This window comes from Hyperolius riggenbachi, chromosome 4 (assembly GCF_040937935.1).
Source record: "Hyperolius riggenbachi isolate aHypRig1 chromosome 4, aHypRig1.pri, whole genome shotgun sequence".
NCBI classification, from domain to species: Eukaryota; Metazoa; Chordata; class Amphibia; order Anura; family Hyperoliidae; genus Hyperolius; species Hyperolius riggenbachi.
In genome coordinates this window covers 305081469-305107219 of record NC_090649.1, presented here as the reverse complement: position 1 = coordinate 305107219, position 25751 = coordinate 305081469, and the positions used below count along the sequence as shown (strand labels likewise).

The following is a 25751-nucleotide window of genomic DNA, read 5'->3' as shown; positions in this document are numbered from 1 at the left end:
ATGGATCACAAAACGACAAAGAAATCGGAGGATTTCAGTAAATCCATTAGAGGTTTCATCTTGGCTATCATACGTAACAGCATCGTTATGTGTCCTACTGCGGCTCTTTAGCCTACTCTTGCACCGAGATGTTCTATTTATGAGGATTAAATCAGAAACAGTACTTGACATAAAAATAAGTTCAGAATGCAGCAGTAATCACAGGGGATTTCTTTTCCTGGGGTCAGATGTAGGAGATATAAATGCTGCAGATTTGGAACACGGCCATAATCCAAACTCTAGAGAGCCGGGGGAACATGCCTGAGAGCAGTCCCCGGTGCTCCAGAAACCTAGTGACACATATTACAATGTCCACTGTGAGCTCCAGTCCCCGATCAGGAACCATGATGAAGGCTGAATCAGCTGCGCTCAACATGTCAGTAGGTGAGTAGTAGATATTCTAGTTTGTTATTCACATATTAGCATGCATGGTTGTCTTCTGAATGCCTTATTTATCCAGAGAGCTATAATGGCATACCCAGTGCAGTAAGGCATATCAGTATATTTCAGTTTACTGTTAGACCATTAAAGTCATTGCCTCATGCCATTTGCCATGTTTTCCTTCTTATCATTCCTCTGTGCATCCTATTCATGGTGATTAAGCTGTCCTCTTTATTGTGAGGTATTACTAAAGCATGCCGAAATGTGCAGGCTATCTACTCACCTCTGTGTTATTAGGTGGTCACACACCACACAAGTTTCATATTTTTTTTTTCAATTCAAGGATTACAATGAATTTTTCTGATTGAATGTAACGTTTGAAAAACAAGACTTGTATCACAAACGTGTGTTCAATTATTCCCCAATTATGAAGAAAATGATTGAAACCTCAGAGAAAATTGCCTGGGTCTATCCATCAAGAAATTGGCAATCTACCCTACACCATTACATTTTCATAAAAATTTATCAGAAACATCCACCATTCCTGATTGAAAAAATGGTAAATTCAATCAGATTTTTCTGCACAACTGATCGTTTTTATCATATTTCTGTAAAATTGGATCATTTCATTGTATCATGTGTGGTCACCTTCAGAAAGCTGTAATATGCCCCTAAATACACAAGTGACGTGTTTACTGTATTTACATCAAGTATTGTGGGTGCTGCACAACTTTGGATTACGAGAACTGTTCCTACAATTGGTATGTTGGTCAAAGAAATCAGTAGACACATAGGAGACTTCAGGCTGCAAGCTTTCAGGGCTAGATATTGACTGGTGGGTTTGGATACTAGAAGAATGGACTAACTTGTCACAGAGAAACTGGTCTTCCATTGATCACAGTGAAAGATGCCATGTCCCACTATGCTACCTTGCAAACCTCACTTAAAATCATTCTCTTTAAAATATTACTGTATACAGTGATTGAGCTGACTGCTCAAGGTGTCTGTAAGAAAAGCCCCTGATGATAAATAATGCAGCATTACCTTACAGATTTTAGTCCTGTTTTCTGTTTCCTGCAATTTCACATCCGATCGGCGGGAATTAGGCGAGTATTTCCGACCTGTCTGATCCATTTCCGATTGAGAAAGGGATCAATTTTGCGACGTTATCAGAAAATCAATCCCTTTATTGATCGGGAGCAGTTTGAATATGTAAACACGCTACAACTTCCTGTCCGATCACCTGTCGAATGGACAGGAAATTGCATCACGTGATCCCAGCATTTTTTATGAGTAAAAATAAGACCACACTGCAGATAGTTTACTATCAGTATAAACACCAAACTGACAAGCCAGTACTATAAAAAAAGTATAAAATCAACAAAGCATGCCTGTCACTTTATTTGTAACACACTGATGTATAATCATACTTTGAATATCTGAAAAAGAAATGATTTTGCATCATACGCAGATTTGGCAACTACTTGTTAGGACAATGGGCAACATTCATTGAACTGTGACGCATGAGGCATTTACCGCGTTTCATGGTAATTACCACTAAGTTTTACTGTCTCTGGCTGGGTTCTTTCATTAGAGCAGACTGAGCTGCTGTTAATACAAGTATATATCTAATCTTCCCACATTATCTGTGCCACCATGACCAGCTTCAGGTACTTCACAGGCTGTACTGTACTGTATTACTTTATGAATGAACACCCAAGAAAAGTAAAATAGTAGCATTAAAGGGAACCTGAAGTGAGAGGGATTTGAAGACTGACATATTCATTTAATGTTAAACAATACCAGTTGGATGGAGTTCTGCTGCTCTTCTGCCTCTTATACTTTAAGCCATAGACCCTGAACAAGCATGTAGATCGGATGTTTAACAAAAATCTGACAAGATTAGCTGCATGTTTGTTTCAGGTGTGTGATTCAGACGCTACTAATGCTAGAATGATCAGCAGGACAGGATCATTTGAAAACACCGCAAGTTTAAAAGGCCGCAGCTATCTCCCCTATTGATTTTAGCGTCTGTACAGAAATCGTATTAAACTGGTGTCTGCTGTAATAGTGGCTACAGTTTGTATCCACTATTTGTGGCTGCTATTTTCTATGTGTAACCGCTATTTGTCGCCACAATTCGGGTGCCCTTTTAAACAAGATGTTGGGGTTAATGTTAAGTTAGTTGGGGGGGGAGGTTTAAGGTTAGTTGCCCACCGGATGGGGGTTAATGGTTAGGCACCAACAGGGGTGGGGTTAAGGGTTAGGCACCACCGGGAGGGGGGGGAGGGGAGTCAAGGGTTAGGCACCACCAGGGGGTTTAAGGGTTAGGCATCACCAGGGGAGGGTTCTGTGTGAGAATAAGGAGAGGTTAGATCATAGTAACATATTGGTAAATATTACAGATATTTTACTATATGAATGTAGTAGAATATCGGTAACACTACTGATATTCTACTACTGCTATCCTGCACCTTTCTAAACTTGCACATTTTTCAAATGTATGCCAGCAGGACTGCCAGGACATTGTTTAGAAGGAAATAAATATGACAGACTCCATATACCGCTCATTTCAGGTTTCCTTTAACAGGCTGAATGATGTATAGAATAACAATAACATTTAAAGAATAGTCCCCATTTAAAATACATTCTCCCCAATTCTCCCATCATCCTGAATCTTCCAGTGACCATCCTTGCAAGCATGGACGAGCCTAAACATATGAAACAAATGAAATATGAGTAGGTACGGTAAAGTCCCAGTTATCCAGAACTCAACTAACCAGAAGCGTCAACCAACCAGCACAAATCACTGGCAGTACTTACTGTGGTGAAGGCCAACTTCTCAGGCTGTTTGTGGGCTCTGCTGTGCTTAAAGAGGAACTGTTACGAACATCTAAAAGTTTTAAACACATACAAATAAGAAGTACATTTCTCCAAGTAAAATGAGCCATAAATTACTTCTCTCCTGTGTTGCTGTCACTTACAGTAAGTAGTAGAAATCTGACATTACCGATAGATTTTGGACTAGACCATCTTCTCATAGGTGGGGTTCTCAGGGTTTTCTTTATTTTTAAAAGCACTTAGTGAATGGCAGCTGCGCCGTCCAACTGTCAGAATAGTGTGCAGCGAGCAAGGAGGCTGGCCAGCATCTTTGTATAAATCTTTTTCAGGGAATGTCTATATAGAAAGAATAAAGGCCATGCTGAGAATCCCCCATGGAGAGTTGGAATAACCCAAAACATGTCGGTTATGTCTGATTTCTACTACTTACTGCAAGTGACAGCAACATTTATGGCACATTCTACTTTGGGAGAAATGTACTTCTTATTTGTATGTGTTTTAAATTTTAAGATTTTCACGACAGTTCCTCTTTAAAGACTGGATTCCATGGCTCTCCAAGGTTAATATACTTTCAATTACAGTATTTTAACATTTAGTAAAGAGTTCATGGTATTTATATAGAGTGAGGTATAGTACTGTATTAGCTAGGCCTATTTTTTAAATTGAGTCTCAAGCAACCAGTAAGCACACTTATCTGGCATCAGCCAATCACTTTGGTGCCAGATAACTGAGACTCTACTGTACTTTTAAAGAGGAACTCCAGTGAAAATAATGTAATAAAAAAAGTGTTTTATTTTTAAAATAATTATGTATAAATGATTTAGTCAGTGTTTGCTCATTGTAAAATCTTTCCTGTCCCTGATTTACATTCTGACATTTATCACATGGTGACAGTTTTACTGCTGGCAGGTGATGTCACCGGAAGGAGATGCTGCTTGCTTTTTTGGAAGTTGGAAACAGCTGTTATTTCCCACAATGCAACAAGGCTCCCACAGTGTGATGTCAGGACCTCAGAGCTGTGAGGCGCTGACATCACACTGTGGGAGGGGTTTCACCACAAAATCAGCCATAAAGAGCCCCCTGATGATCCATTTGAGAAAAGGAAAAGATTTCTCATGGGAAAGGGGGTATCAGCTACTGATTGGGATGAAGTTCAATTCTTGATTACGGTTTCTCTTTAATGCTTTTCTTCATAGCCAAATTTATAACCTCATAACACAAGTATTACTTAGATACTATTTCTATGACACAATCAGGCAAAGCTCAATAGTGCATTGATCATCATTATTCACTATTGGTAGTGACCTCCAGTGGTCCATAGATATTTTGGGTACTCCATGCCTTCTATTCATTGCCTCAACTATGATACAGTTTATGGAGTTCTGCTGATCCTCTGCCTCTAATACAGAGTCCGTGGGTGTGCTATGCTGAAATCTTTCCTCTCTGTATCCATCTTGTGTAGGTGGGGACTGTTCAGTGACTGCTTGTCATGCATTGTGTTCCTATTCTTTCATCTGTCAACTATGTAAACAAGCATTTGTTTTGCCTGAATCAGGGAGAAGAGGTGGTAAATGTCAATAGCTTGTAACTGAGAAATTACTCACAACACTTATACCAACTGTTGCAAAGCCTTATTATATGAGCCCTTAAAGCGGATTCGAGATGAAAAGGTGCGTACACACGCACTACTAAATGCATCGACAGGTCTGCCGGACCCTCCCGCTGGGCGGTCTTTAGCCGGCAGTATGCACGCATGTACACGCTGTCGGCGGACTGATAAGGCTGTTTCTGAGCGGATCGTTCAGAAACAGCCTTATCAGTCCGCCAACAGCGCGTACACACGCGCTTACTGTTGGCTAACAGGCAGACCCGTCGTTGCATTTAGTAGTGCGTGTGTACACACCTAAAAACTAACTATAACAAGTAACTTGTCTATATATCTTATCTAAAGTTTAAATGGTTTACACAGCATATCTAGCTGCAAACAGCTTCAAAAGTTTATGATTATATATTCCTGTGATACAATGAGGGCAGCCATGTTCTGTTTGTTACATTGTCACAAGCTGAGAGCTGGAGACGCTATCAGCTTGCCTGTGTGTAAATTCAGTCCCCTCTCCTCCTCCCTCCTCCCCTCTGCCTCTGAAATCAATGGCTAGTAACCTCCTCCTCCTCCTGCACAGACTGAGCTCCCATAAGTCCTTGCTACAGTGCTAAGGCACAAAAGGAGCTGTGGGTGAGGCTTGTTTAGTTTATAGGGAATTAGAGTATTAAAACAAAACAAAAAAGTAATTGGCTTGAGGAATGCCCTATAAACTATATGAAAGGAACACAATTATGCAATAAGTAAAAGTTTATCTCTGATCCACTTTAGTGTCAGGCCCTCAGTCTGCTGGAAAAGTAGTGAACAGAGACTGCAGAACAAGAAACACAAAGGGAGTCATTTACTAAAGCTGTACAGAATCAGGAAATTTGGGCACCCAGTGGCTAATGGGTGATTTAGCGCCTCATAGGCGCTAATGCAAATATCGGCTATTAGCACAAATTTAGGTATGTGATAATTATCATTTGGAAAATAACAGCATTATAGTCTTTGACGTTTTTGATCATTTTGAAAATTACGTTATAGTTTTTGACATTTTCAATGATTTATATTTACAAATTATTCATTTGAAAATTTTCATTTTGAAATTTATTGTTTTAAACATTATAAAGCTAGGAAGGGGGGTTTTGGGGTTAGGCATCAGGAGAGGGGGAGGGGTCTTAGGGTTAGGCATCAGAAAGGGGGATTTCAGGGATTTTAGGGTTAGGTGTCAGGAAGGGGGTCTTAGGGTTAGGCATCAGAAAGTGGGGGGGGGGGGGGGGGTATGCTTAGGCGTCAGAAATGGGGGTTTATGGTTAGGTGTCAGGAAGGGGAGTTAGGGTTAGACATCAGGAAGGGGGGTTAGGCTTCAGGAAAGGGGGGTTTAGGGTTAGGAGTCAGGAAGGGGGGTTTAGGGTTAGGCATCGGAGGGGGGAGGGTTCTGTGTGAGAACAGGGTTAGAATAAGTTGTAGTAAAATATTGTGAATATATACCAATATTTTTTTACAATAATTTACACTATTTACCCTTTGAAAATGAAGAATATCAGTAGAGTTTAACAATAATTTTAGTAGTAGAGATGGTATGCACTCCAGTAGAGATGACGTTTTGATGTGCCTGGAACAAAGGACTATAGCCCAAAGTCCTGTATTTCAGTATGTGAAGATAGACTCCGGCACCATCAAGTTCTTGCTCTTTTACTTTATTTCAGAGATTCTGGCATTACCAGATGCCAGAATCTTTGAAATAAAGTAAAAGAGCAAGAACTTGATAGTGCCGGAGTCTATCTTCACATATTAACAATAATTTTAGTAACAAAACAGGGGAGCCAATTTTTCTTTGCGCCCCTATTTCATGCACTCAGATGTGTTGTGAAAAGCAGTGATTTTTTTACTCTGGTTGCTTCAAACAGCAAATCACAAGTGTAGCTACTGACTGCTCTTTTCTGAACCAAATCCCTCTGTCCTTGTTTCCTCCTCACTTATCCTTAATGTTAAATGTAGAGATTCATATAAAAATGTTTTATTTACTGAGCAGAATATTTATGCTGTGCCAGACTTTATGTACAACCACTGATTTACTTTCTTAATTATTTTTAAATGCTATTCACAGGAAAAGAGCAGTGATAGCGTAAAGAAATGGGCTAGTGCTCTTTTAACTTAAACTGTCCTTTTATCATAAATCATTTAAAGAGAACCTGTACTGAGTAAAAATATTTAAAATGAACACGAGGTAACTTCAAATGAACATTACATAGTTACCTTGCCATCAGTTCCTCTCAGAAGCTCACTATTTTCTTCTGACAATAATCCCTTCCAGTTCTGACAATATTTTGTCAGATCTGAAATATATCAGTTGCTGTCAGTATAATATCAGTTGCTGTCAGTTATAGCTGAGAGGAAAACTGATGTACCAGGTAAATGTCCATGTTTCCCTATGGCTCAAGTGGGCGATGTTACAGTTTAACTGTGCGCTGACCAGAAAGCTGTTATGGGTAATAACCATTTTCAAAATGGAGGACGGAAAATTCCCTTGATCACAGTGAACAAACAGGACGCGGGACAGGAGAAAGACACTGAGGAGTAGACTACATGGAAGGTAAGTATGACTTGTGTATGCTTATTTTGATTTTTAATTTACAGTTCAGGTTTTCTTTAAGCTATGCACTGTGGGTGTGACCAGTGGCGTAACAATAGTCCCCACGGCTGAGAGGGGCCAGGGGTCTATAGGGGCCTGCCATTCCACTCCGCTTTGTGCAAAATAAGTGCAGGAAGTGCTGTTATATTTACCAAATCTACATTGTACCAGGTCTTCCTACTGGCACGCGCACTGCATGCTGACATCCTGAGACACCTGACGCACACCACATCATCGGGAGCCTCAGGGTGGCAGCATGGAGCTCACAGCTTCTAGGAGGAAGAGGAGACCAGCGTGGACTAGCTAAATATAACAGCACTCTCTGCGCTTCCTCGGTACAAAGGTGGGGCAGAGTGGAACAGTTAGCAATCACTGCGTACAATAGATTGGTGTGTGTTAAGTTAAAAAGTTAAAAGTCAAATTAAGTATCTTATTACGTGGCCAGTTCATCTTTTTGTGGTTCCCGCCTTTTACCTGATCCCTTCTCTACCGATGACAGTCAGCATGCAAGCAAATACCTCATACTGTACAGCCTGAGTTTCAAGCTGAAGTCAACTGTGATTCTAAACTTTGAGGCCTCTTGCACACTTGCACGCTGCATCGCCTCAAGGGCCATGCAAGACTTTCACACTTTACACAATGCAACACAGTGCGCTGGAAGTATCCCTACGCAAAGTCTGCAGCGCGTTACTGTATGATCCGTGTGTACCGCACAGATTATGCAGTATTGCAAGTCAGTGGGTGACACAGTAAGTGTGCACAATGGAAGCGCGGTGCGATGCACGATCAACGAGAATTCCAGTGACATGCTTCTTACCCAGCAGGGATTACGTCATTAGCGGGGTGGCGGCACTATCCATATGACCCGGTCGTCGTACCGTGGTGCAGAGTCATGTGAAGTCCGCCCTGCTAATCTTATGTGTGCAACCAGCCTCAAACAAAGGGAGCACAAGAAAGCTTCCTTCCTACTATAATGGCAACAGAAGTTGAATTCCGGGAGCGACTTTTTTTTATTCATAGCAAGAAAAATGGGTCGTTTTAATTAAAATGATATTGCAATTTGGTTATTCTAACATGTTCTCCTTGGCTTAAGTAAGAATAGTTTTCTTCCCTAGATTCACTTTAAAGGACAATTGTAGGGAGGTTGCCAGGGCCGAGGCAGAGGCAAGAGAGGCTCCAGCCTCAGGGCGCAGTGTAGGAGGGGGCGCACAACTCACTCAGCTATCATTCCCCTATTGTGTTTGAAGCACAGAGAAATAAGAAAAGAGGATACATGGCAGTGACTGCAAGCCAGATAACTGGAAATTAAGGTGTTGGGAGGTTTGGGGGCCCTGGGGCGGCTCTTAGTTAAATAGCAATCCGTGTGTGACGGCTGGGGTGGGAGGGATGGGGGGGCGCATTTTGATGTCTCAGCCTTGGGTGGTGGAGGACCTTGTCCCGGCTCTGGAGGTTGCCATGTTTTTTTTTTCTTTTGTGCAATACCAGTTGCCTGGCTGTCCTGCTGATCCTCTGTCTCTAATACTTTTAGCCATAGACCCTGAACAAGCATGCAGCAGATCAGGTGTTTCTGTCATTAATGTCAGAACTGACAAGATTAGCTGCATGCTTGTTTTTGGTGTTATTCAGACACTACTACATTCAAATAGATCAGCAGGGCTGCCAGGCAACTGGTATTGCTTAAAGGGATACTTAAGTAAAAAAAAAAAAAGATTTTTACTGACCTGGGGCATCCCTCAGCCCCCTGAAGCTGTATGATGCCCTCGCAGCCTCGCTCCGATCCTCCTGTCCCCACCGGCGGCTACTTCCGGGTTCGGCGATTCTCCGCGTTCCCAGCCACTATATCACCCTCTATGCTGCTATGGCGTATATGTTATACACTATAACAGCATAGAGGGTGATATAGCAGCTGGGAACGCGGAGAATCACTCGCGTTCCCAGCCTGTCGGCGGCTGTCGCCGAACCCGGAAGTAGCCGCCGGCGGGGACAGGAGGATCGGAGCGAGGCTACGAGGGCACCATACAGCTTCAGAGGGCTGAGGGATGCCCCAGGTGAGTAAAATTTTTTTTTTTTTTTTTTACTTAAGTATCCCTTTAAGGATGAATAAATATGGCAGCCTCTTCATACCTCTCGCTACAGTTGTCCTTTAAGGCACTGAAATAAGTCTGACTTTTTTTCTCTAAACTCTGCTAGTCAACCTTTAAGTTTAAACTTCATTGTAAATACACTTTCTTTTCACGTCCAGAGGATGCTGACACAATCCTCATGAAAAGTACAGTTTGTACCAACTGCTTACAGGAAGTTTCCATCGGGAATATTTTTGGCATCACTACTTTATGGAATTTGTGTGACCTGTGTGACTAAAAAGAACGATGTAGAGAAATTAAAAAATCCTACTACAGTATCAGTGCTGTAAGGATGGGGCACAGCTAGACTTGCTGGCTGTCACTACAAGTCTTCCTGGCTGCATGAGTTCTTCTCCCAGAGATGGCACAGATGCTAGCGGATGAAGGTCATCTGTCTACAAAGCAGCATCCATGTAATGCCACAGTCTGCAGAGGGAAACAGAGGGTGCCGTATAAACACAGAGCAGGCTTCTCAGAACTTACAGAAAAGATTCTGTAATAGAAACTTCTCTATAATTGGAGGCAGTATTGGCAAAGGGTACTTTAGTCCTTCAGGGGAGGATTTACACTCATGGGACTGGAACATTTGCCGAGAGCGAATAACCAGGTTCTAACTATTGAATGAAACCAGGTTACTGAATAGTGGCTTTGAAGTGCTCCAATTGTCTTTGCATATATTTTTGCAGAGGGATGGACAAATTAAGTGAATCGGTGTCCTAGGCAATTTAGCAGCTCTTGTAACCCCCCGCCCCCCCCCCCCCCCCCCCCAATTTAAGCCTGGAATTGTTGGTAAGACTAGAGGGGTAAGGGTGTTCTCAGGAGATGGCAATCATTCATGACCCTGAACACTCACCAGTCCCTAGGCTTCCACCTAAATTACCTTTTGGATGATCCGGATCTGTTCAGAGGCACACATTGCACTTTTTGTTCACCTACCAACACACCAGATTCTGATGCCCTGGGTCAGTGTGAATCCTATATCAAGCTCCCAACCATCAGCAGAAACCTCCTTAAGCTGTTTCTCCCCCACATGCACATAATTAAGGTGACAAACACAAACCTTAGCTAAAATCTGAAGCCATCAAGGATTACAACCTCGGTATACATCTTTTAGAGCCTGGTGAGTGAGCAATCGCGATGAGTCAGCACTTTCCTGAAACTGAAGTAGGAATAGAGACGAGTGAGGGTGTGCTGTCATTTCCACCTTCACCTGCTTCTTAGAGCTAGAAATTATTAATAAAATATTGATTTGACACGGTCCATGGAAGCACCCATCCCACCCTTTATGTCTAAGCTTGGGAATATTTTGTAAACATTTCTCTAGATGCACAAACACTTAAGAGTCAGCTCTGTCAATTCCAACGCACACAACGCAGAGGTGCAAATTAGCATGCAAAATATACCGTGTCGGTTTCCACCCATCGTTATTCAGCAGTATGCACAATAAAGGTAGAAGATAGTTATAATGCCCAATTCATCAAGGAGCAATGACACTAGTGTACTGCCCAGCCAGGTTGTCTGTTTATTACCCATTGGTCCATAGGAGCCATCAATAAACTACACACTGTATGTTGAGTACAGGAATCTGTTTGCATACTAGATTCAGCAAACACAAGGCCAGTGAACTTATCCAAAGGCTAATAGTACATGAACTTTGGAAAAGCAGCTCTATTACTGCCCTGGTTGATGCAGATAAAAAAAAAAAAAGCACTAAACAAAATGTTACAGTGACCGGCTGACCGAGTAGTCATTCACCTCTGCTGGGCCAAATGAACTGCAGCAACATGGAATATCAGGCAGAATATGGATGAAGTGATTGAACAATAAACATACTTAGGCCACATAAATAAATAAATACCACAGATAATACTTTTCAGCCTAGCTCAGCCTCCCATTTTATGCATATGATAATAAATTTGCACTAATTAGCAATGCACAATGTTGTGTGAGCAGCATGTCTGAACTTTTTCCAGTGAATGTATTGAAGGTATATTGCTAGTTGCATTCTGTAGCTTCTCTGTCTGTTGAGACAACTGTGTGACTTTTCTTGAGGAAGCTGTCCAGACTCCTCCCCATCATCTCCCACATGAGGCAGTTAGGGTGGAATGTAAAGGGGCAGTAGCCAGTCTCTCCCTTCAAACACTGATCACCTGACCCTGCCCACCCAATCTCTCAGCTGCTAAGAGTGTAACTGTTTGTGGGCAGCACTACAACTACAGCAGAGTCACATAATGAGAAAAAGATGATAAACTGCAGCGCTGGCCACAAAGAGGTAAGCAGCAAGAGCTGTTTGATAGCTGCAGAACAAGTATGCTACTGCCAGCTCTATGTTTTCTGGAGAGATCTCTTGGTTACACAGCTGAGTTTTCTAAAAGGAATTTATCTGGAACAGCTGTATGAATTATGAAAACTGTGTGAAGAACGGCATAGCCCCCAGTCATATACTATTACTGTCAATGGAAAATCAGGGAAGGTGAAGTAGAGGGCTTCAAACCACATTTTTCTCAGTTAAGATTTATTTCTTGTGTCTGTAGGTACCCAGACATGTTACATAACAGCCTGGCTTCACCCAGAGAAGCAACAAACTAGGGAGTATGCTGTTATTCTACAGCTAGATAGCAACGCTAAAAGCAGGTGTGGCTTTCAGTGAGTGGGGTAAGACGGAGATCCTTAACGAGCTCAGGGGACACTTGTATGCACGCTGGATTCTTGGCTGAATTCCATCTTGCATGTGTAAGGTCAGTAGCTTTAATATACATACTTAGTGTACCCGTTTACACAGCCATCTGGTGGACTTCCTCTCTGAGGGTAAACAGCAGAGGTGTCATAATAATCCCCACGGGCCCTGGGAGCTAAGGGAGGTCGCACCTCCTTCTTTCCAGTTTTCAGAGTGAGTTCAGGAAGAGCTGTAGTAATATGTACCTATCAATGCCATGCCGGGTCTCCTCTTCCTCCTGCCAGCTGAATGCGCTATGGTGCCCTCATCTGGCTCCCGATCACATCACATGTGATCAGGGGCCGGTGGAGGGCAGCACAGCGCAAGCGGCAGCCGTGAAGAAGAGAACTTGCGATGCAGCGTGGTCAGGTAAATATTTCTTACTCTGCTGCAAACGGGGGGCACAAGGAGGGGGGACAAAAATCTGCAGGGAGCCCCATGATCATCTTGTCTGTGGGAAGACCCAGAGGTTGTTTGTTACAACCCTGGTCATCAAATAATAACATATTAGGAAACATTCCAGTATCCATAAATAAAGCTTTGTACACAGGTTAGATTAAACGTAACCAAGGCGGTCAATAACTACTGCCTCTGCCTCTCCCCTGATGCTCCCCCCCCCCCCCCCCCCCCATGATGTCTCATCCAGTGATCAGCTCAGCAGATCAACTTGGCCGAGCTGTGGCCAAGAGCATCACATTCACCCCACCTGCTACATCATGCACCTCTCACACTGCGCCCATTGGCCCTTGCATCGCAACAGAATGCTTCACTGTCCTGAAGACTGGGCCCCACAGTGTTACCCATGGGACCATGTCTAGAACCCTTGCTGGGCAACATGCCTCGTAGCAGAACGCCTGCTTAGGACACCAGTTTGCATGTGTCACAATGCACCATATATTAAAGCAGGGGTCCCCAAACATTTTGGGTCGATGGCTGGGTCAACATACTTCCGACTGCTGGGGGGCCGGAGTATACATAAAATTATGTCTTTTGCGGGCCAGACAGTGAAGCATACCCAGGTGACAACCTGAAGTCCAATTGGACAGCAGTGTCACCTGATGCAGAATTTAATTGGAAACCAGTGAATTACTGCTTTCTGGCTTCCATGTGGATGGGACCAGTTATTCTATATGTGGACCACCAATATTTAAAGATGTAGCTGACCGCATCTATAAAGTGATACATTTTGTGTGTGGCTTGAAGGAGACAAAAGGAAACCGAGAGCCCAGCCCAATATAGTGTAGTATCTCAGTGACAATTAGTCAAGTGTACAACAAAGTAATGGTTATACTCACAAACATGGGTTGCCACAAAGGCAACCACTGGATAAGCAGGCAGGAAGAATTACTCACAGTATAAAGTAACTTTTTATTAAAAGCTCCAAGTTTTTAATAAAAAGTTACTTTATACTGTGAGTAACGCCCCATTGTCCGGTCTTTCTTTCTACGAGGGGGGTGAGTCCATCAACTTCCCTCTTTTAAACAGTTTTTAATCGATTTTACTCTACTTGGCGCCTCTGTGTTCCTGCTTTACAAATTTTGTGTGTGAGGGGCCGGTAAAAAAGCCTCAGGGGGCCGCATTCGGCCTGCAGGGCCTTAGTTTGAGAACCACTGTATTAAAGCCACGTGGGGTGAGAATGGAGGAAGCAGGAGCAGCTGGGCACTAGCAGCAGCTGGGACAGGTGAGATTGCACAGGAGAGGCACGTTAACATTTGGGTGTCAGATGTGGCGAGATTTCAGCTGCAGTGTCAGGAGGCCAATTCTCAAGAGATTTTATGTTGAAATGCTTCGGGAATTGGCCTGTGGTATATGGGCAGCCAACAGATCTCTATCTAATCAGAGAGAGATCTGTCTCTTTGTCGATCTGCCCATATATCACTAGGAGTGTGGGCATCTTAACAGCACACTCGATGGTTAGGTAAAGGTAGCCAAGAGTAAAGGTAGCCATACTTCTAGCGATGTATGGGCAGATTCGACCAAGAGACAAACCTCTCTCTAATTGAATATGTTAAAAGAGAGATCTGTCAGCTGCCCATACACCACAGGCCGATTCCCGATCAATTTCAACATGAAATCTCTCTGGAATCTGCCTTGTGACGCTACACCCTGCCACCTTGCTGCCCCAATGCTGCACCCCCAGTAAGTGTCAGTCCGTGCCCAGTGCAAGGTATACATTACCTGTCTGCGACCTCCGCTTATCACAGCAGGCTCTGGGCGCACTCTGCGCATCATACACGCCACATGGTTTCCTAGTAACGTGGCTGCGTGTATGACGTCTGACATCATATGCACGCCCCTTACTAGGAAACCATGTGGGGTGTGCGTGTATGTAGAGTGGAATGTGCCTGGAGCCTGCGGGGACAAGAGGAGGCAGCAGAATGGTAATGTATAACAAGCACAAGACACCGGGGGGAGGGGACGCTTAACATTGGGGGGACAGCACCGGGGGTTTTGTTGCATTTGTCGATGATCCCAAAATTGCATGCGGCTACCGCTGCGCATCCCGATCGAGCAAGTTGGCCCAACAACAATATCTTGCAGCATGTGTGATTGACGGAAATTGGTCGCATGGTCGGTCGGGCATGCACTTGGCAGCACCGAGTTTCCACCGATTTTATGATAATCGAATCGGATGGTCGATCTCCCGCCAAGTCGCCTGATGTATGGCTACCTTAAGCCAGTACTGATACTCTGCAGAATCTAGACCAGTACAACAATACAGGGTATCTCTACCCAGATGCTGTGTATGATAAGCAGATTACATAGGAAAAAATACTGGATTTGTTTAATAGGATATGAAATCTGACAGGTATACTTTGTGCCAAACCATTAAACAAAAATAATCTTACAGGAAAAAAATAACTAGGTCTAATCAGATTAACAATACAAACGTCCCTGTATGTGGTCATATTGTATAGGGCAGGGTCAGCGCTCTGAGCTGTGTGAGTACATAGATCAGTGAGTGCACATACCATAGAAATATACAACACAATCTTCCTGCAGAAATCAGAGCAAAGACATGGCACGCAAGCTAAATGCCTGAACCTTTGAACAGTCTTTAGACAAGATATAAAAAAGGGCAGGAACGCCACCTATGGTAAAACATTGTTCCAGATATGATGCAAAAAATAGACTAGGCAAGATGATGGTAATAGTAATCAGTGGGTGGCCCGCCACAAGAGCACACAGTGGTTAGAAGATATTGAAACAGCAAATGTCTTTCATGCCCCCTCCCCTTTTTCACTGGCTTGCAATCTGCTAGCCCAGTTATTAAAGTACAACCAAGCAAGACAGGGAGTTTTGACACAAGCCCGCTCGTTGCCTTTTGGCTCCACTATAGACCACAATCCCAACTTGCGTCTATGGGGGCTTAGATTTTGTGCAGGTGCTCGGTAAAAGCACATGGAGTGGCGGGGACAGCAGAAATAGTTGCTAATGAATTCAGCTATGCAGTATGTGAACTCCTATAGCATCGGGAAAGAGAGAACGTAACAGTAATGTGTTTTGAATATATGGTAGCTCATGTCACATAGCCATGGGACAAGCGAACACATTGGTAATGAGTTGTTCATCTACATTGCAGCGAACTCAGATAGTGGTGGTGTAAGGTATGAGGATGGTTAGTGTTAGGAGTGGAGAGGGAGGTTGGTGTTAAGAGTGGGCGGGGGTTAGTTTTAGGACTTAGGAGTGAAGAGGGGGAGGTTAGTGTTAGGACTGGAGAGATTAGTGCTAGGAGTGGAGTAGGGATCTCGGCTCTGCCTGTTCAGTAAGCCAGCACCTATTCAGTGGGAGACCTTGGGCAAGTCTCCCTAACACTGCTACTGCCTATAGAGCGCGTCCTAGTGGCTGCAGCTCTGGCGCTTTGAGTCCGCCAGGAGAAAAGCGTGATATAAATGTTCTGTGTTTGTCTGTGTATTGTTAGGAGTAGAGAGGGGGAGGTTAGTGTTAGGAGTTGAAAAGCAGGAAGTAAGTATGAGAATAGGAGACAAAAGTTTGTCAAGGTTTAATACTATGTACTAATTTTTTTTAATATTCTGCGACAAAGTTCCAAATGTCTATTGTAAATGTACACACTTCCAAGGTGGAGAGCATAAGTAATCCAGCAAACCTAACCTGGACAAGGAAGCCAGAATTGATTTACAAAAATGTTCTTGCCCAGTGTGTAAGGGCATGAGTTTAGAGGAAATCTGAAGTAGGAGGAACTGACAGTCTCACACACCAAGGGCTTGGGGTTCACTGTCCACATGCTAGTTTCTCACCTGAGGTGACCCCCCTCTGACAAGAACTGTTGTGTGTGTACACAGCTGTAGGCTGCACAGGTCAATAGTGATCTGCACTTAAGTAACAATAAAATGTGCAGAGGTTGTGACTGCAACCGCACCCTTGCTTCAGAGGGTCATTGGGGAATCTGTACCAGTCAATGCACCAACTCTTCATTGGTGTTAAAGGACAACTGAAGTGAGAGGGATATGGAGGCTGCCATATTTATTTCCGTCTAAGCAATGCCAGTTGTCAGGCCCTCCTGCTGATCCTCTGCCTCTAATACTATTAGCCATAGCCCCTGAACAAGCATGCAGCAGATCAGGTGTTTCTGACATTAATGTCAAATCTGACAAGACTAGCTGCATGCTTGTTTCTGGTGTTATTCAGATACTACTGCAGAGAAATAGACCAGCAGGGCTGCCAGGCAACTGGTATTGATTAAAAGGAAATAAATATGGCAGCCTCCGTATACCACTTACTTCAGTTCCCCTTTAAAGTGTACCTGAGATGGGAGGATTGAAAAAAATATATTCATACTTCCTTCAGCCCCCTTCAGGCTGATCACTCCCTCACAGTCTTCCCATGCCGCCTGGATCCTCCTCTAGGTGGCCCAGTAAATCCGTCAGTCGGCTCCAGTCGGCACAGGCACAGTCCAGTTCTGCATGCTTCCACATTGTGCTCCCATGGCCAGGAGAAGTTTGCGCCTATACAGTTGTACTGTGCAGGCACCAAACGCTCCCTGGCGACGGGAACGCAATGGAGTGCACGCATGGGGCCGGGCATGCGCAGTACGCCCCGACTGGAGGAATTACTGAGGCAGCTGTCGGAGGATCCAGGCAGCCTGGGAGGATGCGATCAGCCTGACGGGGGCTGGAGGAAGCCCTAGGTTTGTATAATTTGTTTTTAACCCCCTCATCTCAAGTTTCCTTTAAGCGCCATACACATGCTGGACCGTGTTCATCAGAAAACGGGTAATCCCCAAAGGTTAGCAATGAGCGAATGATATTGCCACAACGATGGTCTGCTGATTACATCGCTATGAACGACTAACAGCAATTATCGTAAGAAATGATCCACCAGGACAGATCAGATGATAATCACTTTATTTTACCGTGGTTGGGAAACTTTTTCTTAATGATTCTCGGCTGATCCATTGTTTTTCGTTCGTATCTGATGACCGTGGTTTAGCGTGTGCACAGAGCTTTATAGTCAGAATAATGACCACTATGTTTGATTTGCATAGCACTCCATGCTCAAATCCAGTAAATAGCTGCATTTATTCAATATAAAACATGCAGTAGTTCAAAGTATGCAGAAGTTCATCCTCTAATGCACCCCTATTGCTTCTGTGACCATAACTGACAAAATCAATACAATGAATAGAATTGGCTGAATGTTTATCATCCAGCAAGGTGGGCATCAAGAAATCTAGGGGCAGGTTGAAGTTTCATGAATAAACTGGTATTTACACGCTGATGCTTTTGTAATGATTGTGGTGTTGAACATGTCAGCACAACTTTTATTTACGTAGGTAATTCACACGCATTCCCTAATGGAGTGTGGGTGTACCAGTCTGTAGTGCTGTGTAGGGCAACATTTCCAAACAATCACCAGCTCATTCAGCTTTCTTCCCTTATAATAATGACTGCGTGAAATAGGTGGGTCACTGCCTACGATTAGACCGACAGGAAGGAAAAGAGAAAAAACTACTGAGAAGTGGATTTTTCCTGCTAGGAAATGCTTAGTAGGGGGGCGCCTGCTCCACCCTCTAGGTATCCGGTCAGGAGCATAAGGCAGTCTCAACAAGTAGACTTGCAAGCAGAAGACACAAGTGACCGTGGCCATCCTAGCCAGGCGCCATAGAGCAGCAGAGCTGTCTCCTGAGATGATAGGCGACCCCAGCTCTTCCTTTTCCCATTCTGGAAGGTCTGACTGGTCTCCCCACCCACTTTAGCAGAGCTGCTCAGTCAGTCCTGTGTCATCTGGGCTGCTGTGACTTTTGTAACTTGTGCTTGCTGTCACTTGCACTCTGATGCAGCCAGTGGGCAGGAGCAGGCAGCCAATGTTTCTCTCTGCACTTATCTAGCCTATGCTAATCAGTTGTGCCTCAGAGTTAATAAAGTAGCTGGCTGCTCTAGAGAGGCTCCCTTTTCCCAGTCTCTTGATCCTATTCAATCTGGAGGGGGGGAGGAGAGGAGAAAGAGGGAGAGTCTGTGGATATATGACTGCCACTTCATAACTGCATTCCACCATGAGAACTAAAGCAGAAAAGTCGCCACTGAAAGGTATGTTTCTTCTCCGATCTTCTCTCACTTTCAGGATGTTCACAACCTAAATAAAGAGATAAAGTAATGTGTATGCTGTTGTAGCACACAATAGAGACCCCAATCCCCCCATTTCCTACTAGTGAGTTTCATCCTGTTCTCTCTAGTTATTGTGTGCTGAGCTAGGTGAAACAAACAGCAGTGTGTGCTGATAAGGTGTGCTGCTGTCACCCATTGTTGCATTGTTCTGGGGGCTGCAAACAAGTGAAAGTCCCATTGTCAGATCTCGCAGCCTGGCTCTCCCCTTGACTTTAATCTCTTAATTGGTTTAGCATTGTCTAGAAATTTTGAGCTAACTTTTAAGGACCGTGGGTGGAGATCTGTCTGATGGATGGGACTCAGGTGATTAATACCTGCTGGGATTAGACACTTCCACATGCTGACAAAGGCTTTGTTTTTACAGTAGCTGCTTGTTGTGTGAATATGGAGAGGAGTGTTTTAGCAGAACCACAGACAAGAGCTGCTTACTGTTAATATGCATGGCTATTGTTATACTGCTCTGCTGTGCTGTTAACTCCCATGCTTACTTACTGTAAATGTCACTGTTTCCACCTGCAATCGCTAGCGTTCACGCTGAACGCTAGCGATTGCTGAATCGCAAAACCGGCGATTCCCCCGACGTTTGCGGCCGCGATTTTGCTATGCTATGCACTGCATAGCAAAATCGCGGCAATTATCGCTCCGCCGCGCGTTCGCGTTCCCCGCAAAAACGAATCGCGGTAGTGGAAATGACCTACCGCGATTCCCATGTTAAAAAGCAAACCGTAGCGATTGTAAAATCGCTAGCGGTTTGCGTTTTTGCGATTCAGCATCGCAAACGCCGCTAGTGGAAAAGGGCCCTTACAGTAAAGTAACTCACAATCAACTGTTGAGTTAAGAGAGATTTAAATATCACAGAGTGCAGACTTGCCAAATCATCCTTTTATTTACTGACCAATCTTGAGTTTGCAGGCTCTGGGGCTATTGTCACATAATCAGTGCCTAAACTGCATGTACTAGTGATAGACCTGTATAATTCATGTGTCAGTAATTAAAGCAAACCTGACGTAATAAAACTTACTTCAGGTTAGCTACATACCAGTGTAAAAGGGAAGGCTTTGGATCTCATAGAGCCTTCCTGGTCCTCAGTCTGTCCTGTCATTCCAGCACCCAGCCTTCAGAAGTATTTGAATCCCTAAGTGCTTCAGAAGATGGGCGCATCCATACTGCGCATGCACACGCGCTGAATTGCACATGTGCAGTATGGACGCATTCTACTAAGGGACGCAAGTACTTCCGAAGGCTGCCTGAGGAGCGCAGAAGAAGTAATGCGACCTAGCAGGTCCAATAACTTTAAATGGGGATGGTGCTGTAACGACAGGACAGACTGAGGCCCAGGAAGACTCTATGGGATTCAGAACCTTCCCACTACTGAAGTAAGTTTCCTTACTGCAGGTTCACTTCAGGGCCCGTTTCTGCTTTGTACGAATACGCAGCATTTCCCCGCATCCAAGCTGGACAGAGAAACTCTGACTATTGCATCAATAGCATGCCGTCCGTATTGCATGCCGCTGCGATTCTGGGTGGCATGCAGCAGTTTTATGTAGCACGCATCCAATCACTATGGGCCTATTTCCTCTAGTTCTGCATCTAGATTTCTGGATGTGGCTATAGGCATTCATTGGAGTCAGTTTTTCTGCATCTGGAATCAGTGTGTAGTGGAAACAGGCCCTATTGTTGTGCCATATCCGAATCCTTATAGCTCAGTGCATGACAATTTGGCTGCAGGTTTGCAAGCAGCACCGGTGCTATGTCCAATTTGGAAACTGATGCTGCACTCAGTGAAAATAAGCCCCTTGAAGCTGGATTCACAGAGATCAGTTGCATAGCGCACAAGTTAAAATGAGTGTGAACTGCAATGGAGACTGGACAAAGACTTTAATGCAAAGCCTGCATGCAGCAAGTTAGAATAGTGTGATCTATTACTGTGAACATGTCCATAAAATAGTATGGGCAGTAAGTTGACATGCAGAACTTTTCTGCAACCCAACTGAGCACTGTGAACCTAGCCTAAAGGGGTGAGTTGGCAACACTGTGACAAGTTAAAACAAAACAAAAAAAAGTGACAGCGCACCTTGCAGATTCGAGTTGACCCATAGCTACAATGAAATGTCAGGAAAAACGTAGATACATAGCTAACTACTCAATGCCACAAAACCGCAACTATGTAGCTAAAAAGTCAAATGTCTCCCAAGAACTTTGTGTACATTCAAAGCTATCTGGTGGGAGAGCGCCCTCTAATGGTGACTGCATGTTACTTCTCGAGCTGTCAACATAAAAAATGTTGTACTGTGTACTGAAGGTGACTATGTGATACACTTTTTTTATTTGCACTGGTAGACTTTTTTTTTCTTTGTTTTGTTTTTGAGTGCGAATGAATTAAAGTATCATTCAATACAGTTGCTACATGTGCACAAACAGAGCTACCTTTTACCATGAAATAAGTCAGCTGGGCTGCACAGTGCAGGAACTGTCTGTACTCAGAGGCTGCTATGCAAATGGTTAGAGATTTCCCGATGTAACCCTCACTGGTCACCGCATCTGGCTTCAGATAGGATTGCACTAGAGCGTTGTGCTGCACAGTAGAGTGGTTCATTTATGACCCACACGACTTTGCACAAGCTCAGTGGCATTTGTATGCAATTGTGATGGGCATGCTGAAATGTTGGAACACCTGGCAGGTTCCCCCAGCTTGTCACACCAGGGACTATCCGCCATGTGCTGCCTGTGCAGGACACATTTGCTGTGGGGGAGATGAGTAAAATGCGTGGGCTCTGTTATTTGTGTGTTGCCACGTTACCTCCCACCCGTGCGTCGGAGAGACACCTGCTCTGCAAGCAGAGCTCACAGGCTGCCTCCCACTGCCTCTGCTGTAGGTGGAGGAAGCCTGGCAGCATGACTAGCTACGCTGTATTCTTTCTCCTCCAGTGGAACTATAGTATGGGCTGTCTGCTGGTTCCCATGAGTTTACAGCAACATGAGTCACTTGTAGATATTGATGTGTGGAATCCCCTGTTCACAGGAGCTGGAAATAGTTTGGATGCAGCTGCATGCTTATAGGTAGAGTGGCTGTAGTGGAAGGGCTCTATGTAGCCTGGCTGCGTGTGATGGGTTCTATATAGCCTGCTTGCATGTTCTAAGCTTTCTATAGCCTGGTTAGTTACATTATAGGCTATCTATAGCCTGGTTGCATATTATAAGCTCTCTATAGCCTGCCTACATGTTATGGGCTCTCTTCAGCCTGGCTGAATGTTATGGGCTCTCTCATAGCATGGTTGCATGTTATAGGCTCGCTATATAGCCTGGCTGAATGGTATAACCTCTTTATAGCCTGGCTGCATGCTATGGGCTCTCTTTAGCCTGGCTGCATGTTATGGGCTCTCTTTATATAGCCTGGTTGTATGTTATGGGCTCTGTATAGCCTAGCAGTTGGCTGATGGTGTAATGGTTAAGGGCTCTGCCTCTGACACAGGAGACCAGGGTTCGAATCTCGGCTCTGCCTGTTCAGTAAGCCAGCACTAATTCAGTAGGAGACCTTTGGCAAGTCTCCCTTACACTGCTACTGCCAATAGAGCGCGCCCTAGTGGCTGCTGCTCTGCTCTGGCGCTTTGAGTCCGCAAGGAGAAAAGCGCAATATAAATGTTATTTGTCTTGTCTAGTTGCATGGCTGTCTGCGTGCTATGGGCTCTCTGTAGCCTGGCTGCATGTTATAAGCTATCTATAGACTGGCTGCATGTTATGGTTCAGTGCTTATTGTAGCCTGGCTGAATGGGCTCTATATATAGCCTGGTTGCATGTTATGGCCTTTATATAACCTATCTGAACGTTATAGATCTATATAACCTGGGTTTTCATAGCCTGGCTAATAATGAATCTATTTCCAGCCCAGCAGCCTCATCATGTCAGAGATGTGTGGATGGTCTGAAGACAGGCAGGGCAGGTCACAAGAGATGCTGATCGCTCTGTCATCGGCACGACATGCAGTACATAGAACAGCATCTATTACTTTGTACAGCGCCACGGAATATGTTGGCGCTTTATAAATCAATAATGATAATAATGTATACTTAAGTTATTAGACGGAAACATTGTTTCTATCTGATTTCTCTACTTGGAGTCTGCTGTGACTGTGGTTCCTATCAGGTATGGGCTTGAACACAGCTATTGCACCATAGTAAAGTTCAGATGAGATCCCTCTCTTATGGTCTTCTCACTGCTCGGAATTCCATTCCCAGCACAAGTGATACTATGCATAGAGGACAGTGTGTGATCAGCCTGTACAAGTGATACTATGCACAGAGCACAGTGTGTCATCAGCCTGTACAGGCTGTGTGTTTCCCTCATGGAAAGCCCCGCACAGCACAGCGCCCACTGCCCATGCATGCAGCACATGGCCAGGGCAGACATTAGAATGATGCTTCCTGCAGCCAGGTGTCTGTGGCCTCTTTCCTGCTTGGCGCAGACACAGCCCAGCACTGTACACCGAGTTCCCCTTCCTTCAGACCGCAGAGTCTCCCTCAACCTCGTGACGTCAGGAAACGAACGAGGGGCGTGGCCAGTTCCAGGCGCCAGCTGACTGACCCTGGCTGGATCCAGGCGCTTTGAACCCGTGCCAAGTTTTTCATTGTCTGTGTGGCCCCGCCCACTCAGCTCAGCCCATATATAATAGCTGGCTGTGCTGTAGAAGAGTAGAACCAGACTGTCGCTGGAGGAGCTCTCAGCTGTCATTGGATTATCATTACTAATACAAGGACTGGTTAAGTTCAGCAATGACTGTGAAGACAGAAAACGCTCCTGCGACATTAACGTATTCTAAAATGCGGGGCATGGTGGCAATACTCATCGGTGAGTGCCCAGGATTAGCACTGTTCTATGCTGGACACCTCTGTGGATCGTATATGGAATATGTACATGTTTTATACTGGATGTGGATCTGCTTGTTCCATTCTGAGAGATTCTTTCTGTGTCTTTTACAGCTTTCATGAAGCAGAGAAGAATGGGACTGAATGACTTCATTCAGAAGATCTCCACCAACACCTATGCCTGCAAGCAGTAAGTATATATTTCTAGCTTTCTGTAACTGCATAGCTATTAGCTAGGTCTGATCATTTTATCAGTAATGTGTATATGTAGAGTTATCCAGCACCTAGTGCAATCATAGGATGCAGCACTTGCAGGGACCTACTGGTCAGAGCCCATGCAAGATAAACTGGAGAAAAACTGGTGCAGAAGTGAAGCAGATGCCCGAATCTAGAGTTCTGCTTGGCTGCTCTGCTTCTGCTTCACCTTTACACAATTCCTTTGCAGAACATTTGATAAACGTGCCTCATTGTCACAGGGGCTCACAAAAGCCTACACAGTTTGTACAATTCCCATGTAGAATGATAGCTTACTTATACAATCTGTTTACAGTCTCCAATCAAACTTGGATGTGTGTACAATGTTCTAGAGCCAGTTTGAAAAGTTAGTCAACTTAGCAGAATTTTTAGGTGATGTGAGGAAATATAAGCAAATACTGTGAGAACTCATAGGTTTTATGCATAAAGTGCTAGGCACAAAATCCAGGACTATAGAGCTGCAGGGGCACATATCTAACCACTTAGATCAGATGTAACCTGATTGTAACCATTCAGGAATGTTTGCATCCCATGTACTTCTCAGATTTCAGTATAAATGCGTAAAACTGCTACGATGAAAACATAGGGAGGCAGAAAGAACATGGAAAAGTTTAGCATCCTGGTAGTGCCCGATGAATGGATTGTATATGCTGCCATCTAGTGGAATTTCATTTTTTTTTAATGAAGCTGTTTTCTTTTTCAGTAATGAAGTGCAAACCATCCTGAATATATCACAGCCTTCTGAGCCAGAACTGTTGAACGGCAATCCCTCTCCCCCAGTAAGTATCCAAATCACCTAGAAATGCTTGGATGTGATTATTAACAATGCAACTCAAGTCATTAATATAAACGCATATGCATATATTATCAGCTTAACTAAATTTGCAAAAGTTCTATGTGTATTAAAATGACGCATAATGTATGGTTGCCTCCACTTTAATGTGGTGTTTTATTTTCCTTTGCAGCCCAGCCCATCCCAGCAGATCAACCTCGGTCCATCATCCAATCCTCATGCCAAGCCATCCGACTTCCAGTTCCTGAAAATCATTGGGAAGGGCAGCTTTGGAAAAGTACTCCTTGCACGACACACTGCTGATGAGAAATTCTATGCAGTTAAAGTTTTACAGAAGAAAGCCATTCTTAAGAAAAAAGAGGTAATTATATGTTGTTTACTTTGCTGCACCTTGCGTGATTCACACTGGTCAGTCTTGTATTGTGAGCAGGAGCCAGTTTCACCACAATTTGCTGCTATAGGAGCTGTCCATGTCATGAGTAATCAGAGATCAGATGGAATATGCGCTCTGTGTGACGTCACTCTCTCCATTATCTTAGATGCTAATCTGTCCCTTTCTTTGACTTTCAGGAGAAACACATCATGTCAGAGCGAAATGTGCTGCTAAAAAACGTCAAACACCCTTTCCTGGTTGGGCTCCACTTCTCCTTCCAGACAGCCAGCCGGTTATACTTTGTTCTGGACTACATCAATGGTGGAGAGGTAAGCCAATACTACATCACTTATGCTTTTCTTGACTTTGTTGCCATAGCTTGATTATTATTTAGTATTTATGGTATATATTTATTTAGTGCTGACCTCTTCTGCAGTGCTGTACAGAGTATATATTGTCTTGCCACTTAACTGTCCCCCAGAGGGGCTCACAATCTAATCCCTACCATAGTCATGTGTCTAAGTA

At 44.0% G+C, this 25751-nt stretch overlaps 1 protein-coding gene across 3 annotated transcripts in view; it reads left to right on the top strand.

Moving 5' to 3' along the window:
• The first annotated feature begins 317 nt into the window (after nt 1-317).
• The window catches only part of LOC137503905 (serine/threonine-protein kinase Sgk1), a 30480-nt gene continuing 5046 nt past the window's right edge, over nt 318-25751 (top strand). The window contains exons 1-5 of one of the 3 annotated variants that reach the window (XM_068231610.1): nt 318-423; nt 23920-23995; nt 24764-24839; nt 25026-25214; nt 25424-25555. In XM_068231610.1, the coding sequence (XP_068087711.1) occupies nt 348-423; nt 23920-23995; nt 24764-24839; nt 25026-25214; nt 25424-25555 (549 nt within the window). In that variant the 5' untranslated portion in view covers nt 318-347. Of the gene's footprint in view, nt 424-18406; nt 18866-23624; nt 23789-23919; nt 23996-24763; nt 24840-25025; nt 25215-25423; nt 25556-25751 lie in introns of those variants that run through there. The other 2 variants (XM_068231612.1, XM_068231611.1) reach the window with 2 other exon arrangements.